The sequence below is a fragment of the Equus quagga genome, chromosome 8 (assembly GCF_021613505.1).
Source record: "Equus quagga isolate Etosha38 chromosome 8, UCLA_HA_Equagga_1.0, whole genome shotgun sequence".
NCBI lineage: Eukaryota > Metazoa > Chordata > Mammalia > Perissodactyla > Equidae > Equus > Equus quagga.
Genome location: NC_060274.1, coordinates 78,136,557 through 78,149,559, shown reverse-complemented (window position 1 = coordinate 78,149,559; position 13,003 = coordinate 78,136,557). Strand labels below are relative to the sequence as shown.

General features: G+C 42.2%; 1 protein-coding gene across 2 annotated transcripts in view; it reads right to left on the bottom strand.

Annotated features, from left to right (window-relative positions):
• The window catches only part of SP4 (Sp4 transcription factor), a 75,847-nt gene extending 66,412 nt beyond the window's left edge, over positions 1-9,435 (bottom strand). The window contains exons 1-3 of one of the 2 annotated variants that reach the window (XM_046670599.1): positions 9,124-9,435; positions 8,589-8,704; positions 6,533-8,087 (exon numbers count right to left, since the gene is read on the bottom strand). In XM_046670599.1, the coding sequence (XP_046526555.1) occupies positions 6,533-8,087; positions 8,589-8,704; positions 9,124-9,130 (1,678 nt within the window). In that variant the 5' untranslated portion in view covers positions 9,131-9,435. The remainder of the gene's footprint in view (positions 1-6,532; positions 8,088-8,588; positions 8,705-9,123) is intronic. The other variant, XM_046670600.1, reaches the window with a different exon arrangement.
• Positions 9,436-13,003: the final 3,568 nt, after the last annotated feature.

The window sequence follows — 13,003 nt, the reverse complement described above, 5'->3', positions numbered from 1 at the left end:
ACAGCTCTGGTCATTTCAGCTGGAACCGCATTTTCCTTGCTGGTTAAGAGAAGCAGAGTGAACAAGCTCTGCTTTTTCTCCCTATTACACCATCTGCTCAAGCAATGAGTGTCTCTTGCTTTGATTTTAAAGCCTTACAAGTTGTTTAAAATAATTTTAAAAGCCTGACTTCCTTATGCATTTCTGCTTTACTGGCATTATTCTTAAAATGTCATGCTGCTTTTTGTTTTCATTCTTAATCCCATGCCCCTCCTTCTATCTTCCACATACAGTATTTTAAATTCTAAGTTTAACATGGAGGTCTCCATGCAGCCACACTAGTTTCTATTCACCATTTCCTTTACTACTTCTGGTCGTAATTGACTGTCAATGCCACAGAATGTTAGAGCTAGAAGAAACCTTAACTGCAAAGTCAATATTTCAATTTTCAAAACTGTTTACCCTTTAAGGGATTTAAGCATACCTCAGATACAAAAGAGTGAAAAACAGCCTTCATCTGTGGACTTACCCTTTTACCTTATGCCTCGTTATCAAAAGCCTCAGAAGCAGAGATGACTTTAAATCACACCTATACCACTTACCAGAGGGCAGCTTTTCTTAATGAAATTAAAGCTCAGCAAGGCTATCTGTAAAATGGGCACAATAATACTGATCTTACAAGGATACTGTGGGTTTTAACAGGATAATATAAATACCCAGTCTGGCACTTTACACACACTAGGTGAACAGTAAACGTTTGTTTTCTTCCTCCACAAGTCTCATTTTTTAAAAAAATCCATTTCTAACTATAGTTTAGGAAAAGATACAATATCCTAATAGCCTGAGGATTTTACCTACATATAGAATTTACTAATATCTTTAGTTCTGAATTTGCTCTTTCAAGAAAGGATGAAATACTACCAAGGTTCCACCATTAAATTCAGTAACACACCTAGAGAATTGTGCTTTTCACCAATATTGTATTCAATATACTAAAGCTGAATATCCAGTGACAAGAGAGACAGTCGACCTGGGAGAAGACAAACTCAAGCTGGATACTCTCCCTCTCTGGTCCCTAAACCGCAGCTACATTGACTCATTTACTAGCAAAAGATTTAGATAACAAAGCCAGAAATACTACACTAGAAAGACAACTGCAGCATGGAAGTCAAGATTCCAGTCCTGAAGTACAAGAAAGTCCATCGACCTTTCTGGGCTTCAGTTTCTTCATTTCTGAAATACACTAAGGAACGAGGGAGGTGGAGAGACGCTCAATTACCTTTAAGTTACCTTAATGAACTACAATGTCATTAAGCCTTTATATCACCACATACTGATATAAGCAATTTGTGCTTCAACAGGTTTCCCTTGCCACAATTTGCTCATGTACTAGGTAGAGAAATGACAAACATTATGAACATCCAACCTTATCTAATACCTAAATCAGAAGAGTACAGAGGAGCCCAGATACACATATGATCTAGTATCAGGCCAGGTTCTCCTTTTTACTGCCAATCCTTACCATGTCATCCACAAGTCCTTAATGCAGCACCGCAGAACCTCTGACCCACATTTCTGCTTTCATTTATAGTACTAAAAACACAAAATTCCTTTATAAATAGACTTTAGCAGCAATACCAAAGGGCTACAACTGGTGAGCAACCACCTCAAAGATCCTTTCAAACTAAAATTCTAGCATTTTGTAAATGTGTTATTTCTACAAGATCTATGTATAGCGCTTTTCCTCTTCCTTCTTGATCAAGTTTTCCTTTTCTCTTCAACTTCCTTTTATGTTTGCTCTAATATTCCTTAAGTATTACTTTCTATATATTCCCTGATTTAGATTTGAAAAGCAGATGATTAAAACTCTATTTTCCCTTGCTCCTCTCTCTATCCTGAAATCCCTTTTAAAGGTGCCCTTTTAAAAATTAATGTGGCTCGGGGCTGGCTCTGTGGCCAAGTGGTTAAGTTCGTGCGCTCCACTGTGGCGGCCCAGGGTTCGCATCCTGGGCACGGACAAGGCACCCCTTGTCAGGCCACGCTGAGGCAGCATCCCACATCCCACAACTAGAAGGACCTGCAACTAAGATATACAACTATGTACGGGGGGCGGGGGCGGGGGATTGGGAAGGTAAAGCAGGGGAAAAAAAAAAAAAGACTGACAACAGTTGTTAGCTCAGGTGCCAATCTTTAAAAAAAAAGCACCTCAATTTAAAAAAAAGAAAAAAATTAATGTGGCTCTACATTAAATACTTTTTCATCTTCCACGAAAATTTAAAGATAAGCAACGATCTTGTTATGTTATCAACAACAAATCATAAAGGTCATGCTATATATCACCTACTGGGGAAAACCAACTTGGTAGTTCAGAACCTAAATCACTGGTACAGGTACAAGGTCTAAGTTCCTCATAATGAGTTCCAATCTATAAGGAACAGTATTAGATTTCAGAGAAATAAAATTACAGGAGTAAACCTGACTTCCCTGAAAAAAGAAATAATCAAACACAGGAGGCATATGTATACACACGGATACGTGGGCGTATTATGTATATGTGTATAACTATGTGTATATGTTATTTTAAGATGCCTACCTAGGGAAATCCAAGTTAAGAAAACATATAAAGAAAAACGCTATTTGTATTAAACTTCATTTGTATTAAATACGTATTTGTATTCATACGTATTTCATTTGTATTCATATGTATTAAACATACTTATATTAAATTTTCTACTTTTAGTAGCTTTGGAAAAAAGTTTGGTATAAGAGGTTGATTGTACTGGATTGAGTTAGGTTTTTAAATTAAATGTCAAGTATTTTCTTTGGTCCCCAGTTTCACCAATAATGAAGAACTGGCCCTCCCATTCCTGGTTCTGTTACATCCCCAAGTTTCATTCTTTAAATCACCAAAGTAGAAAAGGAAAGAAAGAGAGTCAAGTTTTTTAAGGGCCAGCAACATCTTATCCTCAAATCTGCCCTTCCTTTGTGTGAGAATTAGCGTAAAAATGTTAATTTCCACTAAAATCGACAAAGAAATATCCATCCACCAAGCAAAATCATAAACTGTTACTACATGTGATAATTAGAAATAAATCAAATTGCTGGCCAAGGCAAGTTAATTACAGATTTAGACCACAATGGTCCCTACATGTTCTAAATTCAAGGAGATGTAACCCCTGAAGTTCATTTTATCTGGGGCTCTTTGGCTACCAGTGCACATTGTGAAAACAGGTAGTTCTTTTTGAGCAAAACATCTTCTACTTTGCTCACTTAGTTAAAACAAAGGATATTCTTAAACCAGCAGCATGATTAGTTACCTTCTCTCTTAACTTAAAATAGGATTTCTGCTTTTCTTTCAAAGTGAAACTCAAATCTCAACAAGGAAACAAACAGTGAGTATGTAAGGGAATTCTAACTAATGAAATGTTAAATGCTCAGCCTAGAATTCAGGATTTCTAGCTGAGAACAAACCACAGAAACACATTATGCTGAATACATTATCAAGGAAAGACGTTCTCCCTAAGTAACCCCTAAGTTGTCACTAACATTCTCAGTTTATAAAATGAAGTATGAAGCTCCCTACCTTCAAGAACTCGTTTCATTCAACTTACCTTGTACAATTTTTTTCTTTTTCTGTTCATACCATCCACACCCTTGCCATACCTCCTAAGAGTAACATGAGGATGGGTGGTGGAGAACTTAGCCCCTTGTTCTTGAATTTAACTTACCATTACATTCTGTCAAAGTTGACTACTAACAATTTTTTCAAGCCCTGATAATAGCTGTGAATCTTCAGAGCAAATTTTTTCCCATAAATTTGACAAAATTAAACAATACTATTCTCCTTGGGGGGAACATGAAATAAAAAGTACTAAAAGGTGAATGGGACACAAAGTAAAAGATCTGAACTTCCAGGGCTCATTTATAAAAAGAATATACAGGCACTTATTGCTCATTCTCCCCCTTCTAGAGACAGTAACGTACCTGGTGTCCCATTCTTAATGTCTTAAAAACTCAAAGCCAAAAGAAATTAACAGAAATAGAGAAATTTCATTAGCTTCATTAAAACCACTCCAGGGCATTGCTCCCAATTTCAAATTGCCATCTTTTCCATCACTTTCTATACCGTAATTCAGCAAACGTTTGTCAAGAATCTATTATGCTAGGAAATAAGGTAAAATCTGCAAACAACTAGGCCCAGATGAATGCATTAACTTGTAGAAATCAGGGTACATTTTTGGGTTTTGTATCATGGCAATCTTCTTAAAATGAATGGGCACATCTATTAGAACATAAACTCTTCAACAACCACAAAATTTAAAATCTTTGGTTTCATGAGAAAAAAATTCAATTATGTAAAGTTTAAATTTCCTCACACACTTAAGTGCCCCCAAATCATGTAAACTCTTTAAATAAAAAATTATCCCTGAAAATAAGAACTAAACACACCTATTGGGAGTGCTCAGCACACAGCTAGTCGATATATATTTGTGAAACAAAAACTGTACGTTGTATTTGCCATCGAAATACATTCTCTGAGGCACATAAGAACTAGCTTGACACCCATCTGCCTCCATACTTTTGCCTTATGGTTCACTGCTGATGACTAGACCCTTGATTCCCAAATTTCAGCAAGATTTAGAATCACCTGGAAGTTTGTTTGAAAGGCAAATTCCTTGACCACATCCCCCAGGAAATTATAGTTCCAGAAACTGGATCTTGCATTTATAATAATGATTCATTCAAGTGAATGTGAGATGATCATACCCTCAGTAACAGTGGCATACCCTGACAATGGACAAGGGAAAAACTGGGTTGTAACCGACATAAATTAGAGAACAGAAAAATTGACTATTTCTAACCTAAAATACCAATTACTCAATTCTCTTAATCATAATTCACCAACTAATGCTTAATAGACAAGACAAAATATAAGTGAAATAACTTTTGACAATGAAAACTGTTATTCAACCCACCAAAAACAGAAATTCTTCTGAAACACTTAAGATATTGTCACTATTTAGAAAAAGACAAGGAAAAAAAGCAAGTAAAGACTGTTGTAATCCAAAGAAACTTACATATTTATGCTGTAAGAATTTTAGGGGAAAAAGTACCACACTCAAATTACTCTTTGACTAGGTTACTGTTCTGTCAATACAGGAGCCACTAGCAATATGTGGCTATTTAAACTAAAATTAAATAAAATTAAAAATTCAGTTCTTCAATTGCACAAGGCACACTTTAAATGCTCAACAGCCACACATGGCTAGTGACTTATTGGATGGAACAGATATAGAACACTTCCATCATCACAGAAAATTGTATTAGACAGCTCTGGTTTAGAGGTAATGGATATCTAAATAAAACATGTAATCTCTGATCTTCTGAATTAGAGAAGCTCCATCTGGCAATTTCCAATTTTAAATATATACATCTACTTTAGATATTAACTGTAAAACAAGAACCCGAGCATAATTTTTCTGAGACTTGTTCCAAGAAAGGTCATTCAAAAGTGATACACTTATTCATTTCAGAGTATCAAAATAGAAATATTTAACTAAAGAGGTCTGAAAGTATCAAAGGCACTAAAACCACAACGAAGTTTTCACCACATCAGAATCAATGAAAAGTGTTTAATTACTAAAAAACAAAAGGTATTAGGTAAAGTAAGACTGGTCCAGAAAGATTAAAATACTTAAGTCTAGTTTTCCAAATACTTCAGAAGTATCTATTTATATGCATAACAACTGCTCTCTAACTGGTTTCAAAACAACCTTACCACAATTAATTCAAATTAGTGACATTTTACTATCTTCATTTTTAATTGCTTTCCACCAGCTTCACACGAGAAACACCTATAAATAACATAACCACCACCATATTTACTTAAATATAATTTTATAAGTGAAGGTCCATTAACTCAAAATCCTGAACAAAGCCTGGTTTTAGCAGAAAAGTAAACATAAAAGTTAAGCAAACAATTACCAACTTAAAATTCTCCCTCTCAACTGCATCAGCATCTAGGTTAAAACGACGCTGTATAATAAAACGCAAAAGCATGAGCAGCAAGATGCTGAAGCATGAGAACTACCAATTTAAGAAAAAGATAGTCTTCTTACAAAGAAGAATTAAAACTTCAGACTCACAACTACATGCTAATTCAGCTTTGAACCTACCTTCCCTTAAAGATCTAAACATCATTTTGACTAGAGTTCTCTCTGCAGAGCTCAAATGTACTCAAACATGATCTCTAAATTACAGAAGACAATTATGATTCTAATCAGGAAGTTTCGCTCCATGGAAGAATAATTTTATAAAACCATCTATATAACAAATCTAATCTAATACTAAAACATTACAAATGTGAACAGGTTACACTGATGATTACAGGTTAAAGCAGTTAGTATAATATTCCCATGTATTTTAGAGTCCTTATGATTATCCGTTTATTTCAGAGGTCTACGAAAAATCTAAGAGCAAAGAAAAGCAAGAACCAATTGTTAGTAAAAACTGTATAAAAGGATCTTAAAGAGAAAAGATTATAGTAACTTACCTGCAACACTAGTGATTGTAACTGGAACTCCTTGCACTTGAACGCCTGCAGCACCCAGGTTGGCAACACTCACTGTCTGAAGGTTAGGCACTGATGCAAGCTGGGCAGTATTCAAAGTTATTGGGGCACCAGCAACAGCCACAGGAGCAATCTGAGCAAGAGTTGTGCCACCACTTGAAGACACTGGGGTGATGGTTAATTGTTGAGATAACCCAGCATTCTGAACTTGCAGATTTGAAAGACTCTGAATATTCTGAACCTGTACAGTTTGCCAACTGATTTGCCCTGAAGGTGTTAAAGTTGGAGCCCTGATAAGCACCTGAGTCGGATTTACTGCTTGAAGTTGAACATTCTGCAAAGGCTGCTGCTGGATGGTCTGAATTGTCTGCCCTGACTGGAGTTGAAACGACTGTGGTGGAATAGCCTGAATAATCTGCTGCTGAGGCTGTTGGATCTGGATCTGTTGTAAGATAGGCTGGCCTACAATCTGCACCTGCTGAAGAGAATTTGATTGATCTTGTGTATTCTGTATCCCATTAGACTGAAGCTGACTGGAGCTCTGGGCTTCAGACTCAGTAGCAGCAGGTGTTTGAGATTCTTCAATAGTGCGTTCAGAACTACTGGCTGATGTGCTTGCATACTGGCCCGCATCTGCTGAGCTCACTAACGTGTCACTGCTCGTCAGAGATGTTGAAGCAGTGGTTGTGCACGTAGTGGAGGAGGAGGGAGATTCTGGCATAGTACTGGCAGAAGCAGTGGTGGTGGTGGGTGTGGAAACTAACTGACTCCCGTTGGAAGTCCCACTATCAGTAGTAGTAGTAGGCTGGCCAACCTGTCCCGTCCCTCCTCCAGCAGCCACACTGTTTATCACTGGCAAAGCTAAAGTCACTCCTCCAATGTTAATTGGTAGGGTAGTTACAACTTGAGCCTGAGTACCAGGAAGGGTCTGTAATTGCAGTGGTATTGAAACACCAGGTCTAATTTGGACTGGAACCGTCTGATTTGCCAGGTTTTGAGCAAGAATATTCCCAGAAGCTGTCCTGTTAGCAGCCGTGAGTATAGCTTGATTATTACCTGCAGAAATGAGCTGAATTTGACCCTGCAAATCCTGAAGAGATGAAGTACTAGTTGGATTGATTTGAATCTGCTGGCCTTCCACCGTCTGAAGTTGTGGAATCACTTGGTACTGTATACTACCACTTGGATTTTGTACTTGTATGACTTGAAACTGACCGGGGGTGGAAGAATTACCTGATTTAGCTTTTGTAGGAGATGCACTCCCGTTATTACTGCTGGAAGAACTAGATGAACTAGACGCTGGTTGAGAAACGTTATTTTCTTTTGAAGCAGGAGGAGTGGAGGCAACAAGTTGCCAAGCGTTTCCAGCAAGTTGTGTTGTTACCAGTTCTAGCTGTTGTGGCTGATTTTGAAGTTGCACCAATCCTTGGCTCGGATCTATAATAATTTGTTGTTGTCCAGTTGCTTGATTTTCACCAGGAGTCCCTATTTTGCTGCAAGTAGCTGCCAGTAAAGCCAGAGGAGAGGGCTGAGAGTCCTACCCAAAATGGGATGGTAAAGGAAAGGTGGGGAAAAAAAAGTGGGCGGATTTAGTGGAGGCCAGTAGTTGGGAGGGGTTTATTTATTTATTTTGACAGCTCTACATTTCAGAACTCAGGAAGTGGCAGAAATCAAAAAGAAATATTATCAAAAGCAGTAAGATACAGGAATAAGGAAGCAGATCCTGTAATATAAAGTTTAAATAAAAGGAAATTTCTAACAAACTTTCTTAAAGTGTTATTTTCCTAAACTCAAAATACCCTTGGGAAAATACACACCGTTTTCTTAGAGTCTGAGTTCCTGCTGTAATTTTAAACAACGTTACCCCGCAAACATGTGAAATCTTTATGAATTTACAATTTAACTTCCTCACTCCCAGAAAGATGCTTTGAGTGGATAAACATTTTTATTCTGCTCTTCACTGCTGGGCAACTAAAGGGCATAACTCCCTCTCTCCCCTTACGTTTCGTGATGAATTTTTTTATATGTTCGCTTTTACCTGGGAGCCTGAGGTTTTGGGTTTTTTATTGTTATTCTCTGGCTCAGAGGTTTTCCCTCCTTCGGTAGCCATCGCCGCTGCCGCCGCCGCCTCCTCCTCCTCCTCCTTCTTCTGATCTGCAACAAACCCCCCCACACACGCACACACACGACAACAGGTTATTAGGATTATTATTATTCGTCTTCCCCCTCTCGTCTTCTCCCCCTCCCCCCGAACATTAATCTCCATAAACCCGCGATCCACGCACACCGGCAGGGGGTGGGGGAGAAGGAGGGAAGGGAGGAGGGGGATATCACAAAACGTGGTTTGAAACCCGACCCATCGGCTCCAGAGCAACACCCAGAAGGTTGTTCTCTCTCAGACATTAAGACAAAACAGAACCCTCCTTCCCTCCCCCTGATTCCCTCCCTCCCTCTCCTCCTCCCCTTAAAGCATCTCAGCGGCCCCGGGGGAGGGGGGAGAATCGAGCAGGGTCTGAGGAGGGAGGGAGGGAGGGAGGCGGTGAAGGAGACCGAGGGGGGTGGAGAATACGTACCGCTCATCCCGCATTAACAGGACAAACCCTCAGACGGAGACACTGGGATAGAGGTGGGTGGGGGTGGGGGCGAGGCGGGAGGAGAGGCCGGTCCCGCCCGCCCGCGGTGGCTCGGAGGAGGCTGTAGCTGGCACAGGCTCTGCCTCTTTTTCCGCGAATGGCCGCCGCTGGGCTGTGGCGTAGCAGCTCCTCTCTCCGCCCGAGCCCGGCTGACTCGCCCTTGATTGACAGCGGCGGCGCGCGGCGCGGGCGGCAGCGCGGGCCGGGGGCGGGGCCGGGGCGGCGCGAGCCCGGCCGACTCCCCACCCCCCTCGGCCTCTCTCTGCCGGAGCCGCCGACTCTCCACCCCTTCCCCCAGCGGATTGGCCGCCGACCTGCCGGGGGCCGGGGCGCTGGGGCCGCCTCCTCTCCACCCCCTTTCTCGGGGTTATTCCTTCTGCAGCTTTTCCTTGCCTCCCTTGGCTCCTCCGGCGCTCTTTTTCTCGGCGTTCTAGCTCAGGCGCGCTGCTGGTAGGCCCTCCATACAGCCAAACTTGTTGTCTCAGGATATCCCGCCCCCTACTCATTTCCCAGCGCCCTCCCCTCAAAATCCCGCTCCAGCATCCCTCGGAATTGCCACTAAAGAAAAAAATAGGGCTACCGCTCAAGGGAGGCGAGAAGGGCGTATGAGGGAGCGCGCGGAGCACCTACGGCTCGGCGCGCCGGGTGAACTGCCCGCTGCCCCCGCGCAGGGAGCATGGCTTTCCTGAGGCGCATCCGGACCCGGGCGCCCTTTTTCCCTGGCTCGGTCCGCATTGGCTGAGCCCCTGGTGACGCGCGCTGAGTGGTGGGAGAAAGGGGGCGGGGCGCTGCCGCAAAGGCTTTCGGCCCTTGTAGTTTCTGGCGGCCGCGGCGGCCCCCTCCAAGGCACCGCCTTCCCTCCCGCCCCCGACCAAGGCCAGGCTGCCGAGCGGAAAGCTGCCCGAGGGGGCGGTGGCAGCAGGGCGTGGCTGGGGCCGAGTGGGAGTTGAACTGAGCGAGGGGGAGGGGGAATGGGTGTTGTTTGCCTGGGCCTATCCGCCGCGCGGGGCTGCCCAAACCACCTCTGCCACCGCCTCCTCGGCTCCAAGCCGCTCCCCGCGGGGCGAGCTCACACCCGGAGCGCTCGGCGATTGAGCGGGCGGCGGCATGGGGAGGCGGGGTTTGCTGTCCTCCGGGTTTGAATGAACCCGGCTTCTTGGAGCAGCGCCTTCGCCTTTCCTTTCTTTGCTCACCTCCCTCCCTGAGGCCCCCCGCTTCAAATCCGAGGTCTGCTTTCTCACAGAAAAGTATCTTCCATTTTATTTCTGTCTCGGGCTAACTGCTAGAGCAGAGAAATAACCCACCTTCTATGGTTGCATCGTGTTTTGCGGAATAGCCCGCGTGGTTGGCGGATTTAGCACTCTTACTGGTCTCCCAGGATTCTCGAGGCGAAGAAAAGCCCAGCTCCCTTTGGGTCAGCCCCGGACCGTTCAGCATAAGCTTCTGGGCAGGTGGAATTCACGTCTGGCTGCACAAAGCATTTTATTGTCAAATGCACGTGAGCGGTCTCCTGACCCCAGCTTTCCTCAAAGTCCTGAAGTCAGGATGATGCCATGGAATATAATAAGCACCCGATTAAGTGTACCGAAGGTGGAAGTGAATCGCTAAAGTTAACGTTGGTCTTGGGAAGGAGGGGGCCCTTACACACCCCGGCTCGTAGCCATCCACTCCCTTTTTACCTGGGCTCCACACACAGCCTTAAGCGTTTATTGTCTCTTGCCTGAGGCCTGACACGTTGCAAGGGTGAGGAGGTCCCAGGTGCTGCACTTGATTGGCATTTCCTTTGCTTGTTAAAGTAATTGCAACAACAGTTGATGACAAAGCCAGCAGTGCAGCAAGACAAAGCCATTCGAATAAAGAATTGCAAAGTATTGTCTACCCCTTCTTAAAAAATGAGCTTAAGATCCTTAAATAACCTGCTCCCTCCCCCCCATATACAATATGGAAGGCTCAAAAGTGCTTCTTGAATTTATAGATATACTGTGTATCCTCGGGTCTTTTTTTTTTCTGATTCACTATAATGAATGAGGGAAGACATTTTGCAGTCTTATGAATTGGGGCATTCCTTATAGTTTTCTTACCTTACAAAACCTGCTTCAGCGGGGCAGTGTCACTGGCTCTGAACCACAAGTTAAAAAAAGAATGCTTATCCAATTAGTATGGATCTACAAAGTGTCCTAAATATTCTGTGCCCTATAGTTAAGTGACAACAATGGTATTCATGAAATATAGTATAGGGGAGGAAAAATAATTTTTTCTCTACCCTTCTGAATTCTTAGCTAAGACCCTTGTAATCAAAGATTAACAAGAGAAAAACAAGCAAAATATTATTAATATGTATACCTCAAGTATACATGGGAAATACCCAGGGAAAAATGAATAACTCTCCAAGGTGGCTTAGAATTAAGGCTTAAATATCATCTTAATAGGGAAAGGGCAGAGGGGATGTAGGCCTCTTAGGGGAGAGTAAATAATTTTTAGCAAAAATGAATGGGCCCATAGCAAAATAGATGGGAGGTGTGATGTTTGTGACAAAGTTGTCTGGTGCAGTATAAACTTCTAGTCTCCTCTTCTGTGATAAGAGTCAATCATCCCTCGTTGATGAAAGTCTCTGGGAGGGGATTTAGGATGATTGAGTTCCTTTTGGAGGATCAGTCTTTAGGCAGATAAGGGGAATTGAAAGCCTCTCCCTGCATTTGCTGTTTTGCATGTACCCACAGCTCAAAATAATCAATATGCCAAAGTGGCATATTTTGAGCTTGTATTTCCTGCTACCTTTCAGTAGTTAACCATCCTGCTTTTTATGGTGGACCAAAAGCTTCTGGTCGCTGGCTGAGCCATGAGACATGGGCAGGCACCCTAAATTAACCGCTTCTCAGGCACCATCATTTTATCTATGTAATAGAAGGTTTAGCTAGATGAGATAGTTCCAAAATTACAGTCATTCTTACATCACCTTCCTAATTTAAGCTATGTACCACCTATACTATGATTTGCTGAATGTTTTTCTTTAAACCAATTTACTTTGATTCCTAACGTAATTAATTTAAGAAGTTGATACCACCGTAGTAAGTAGAAAGTCAGTATCATTTGCTGTAGAGGTAGGTATAAATATAAATTCAAGAAAATTCTCAGCCTCAGGCCTGCCCAGGTGGTCTCTTTTTGGAGGAAGCAGTTGGTTTAAAAAGGTTCCTTCCTACATTCATATTGCCCATACAACAATGGCTTTCAAATCTTTTTTTAAATCATAACCCTGTCGACAAAAATAATCCATAACCAATCTATAAATGAAAATTTGGGTGAGTTTATTCTGAGCTAAAATCTGAGGACCATGGCCTGGGGCCTTTCTTCCCGAAGGAAGAAAGGGCACCAAAGAAGTGAGGTGTACAGAGTGGTTATATACCCCCAAACAGGATGTTTCACAAAGGATTGAAATGTCCCTCCCACAATAGTCACAAGATTGCCCTGTCAGCACATTGCTTGATGGACACAGCAGGTAGTGGGTCTGCTATCTCAGGCGGGCCCAGCAGGGAGCAAGTCTGTTGTCCGGGTGGTCACAGGTGAGTGCAGCAAACATTTCCTAGCCTAAGGAAAGATGCTTAATCCTTAAGGAAATGCCAATGTTGGGAGGGGGAGGGAAGTTACACCTTTATCTCAAGGGCCTTTGTTCTTGCCATAGGGAATGTCTAAAGCAGATATACAATGCATGCTCAACGGCCAAGGTCAGGCTCTTTTGGAAGAACAAGGTCAGGTGGAATTAGCTTTACACCAAATGGCTTCCTCATATGCTCCAATATCCTATTGCTTGCCATTTCTATTT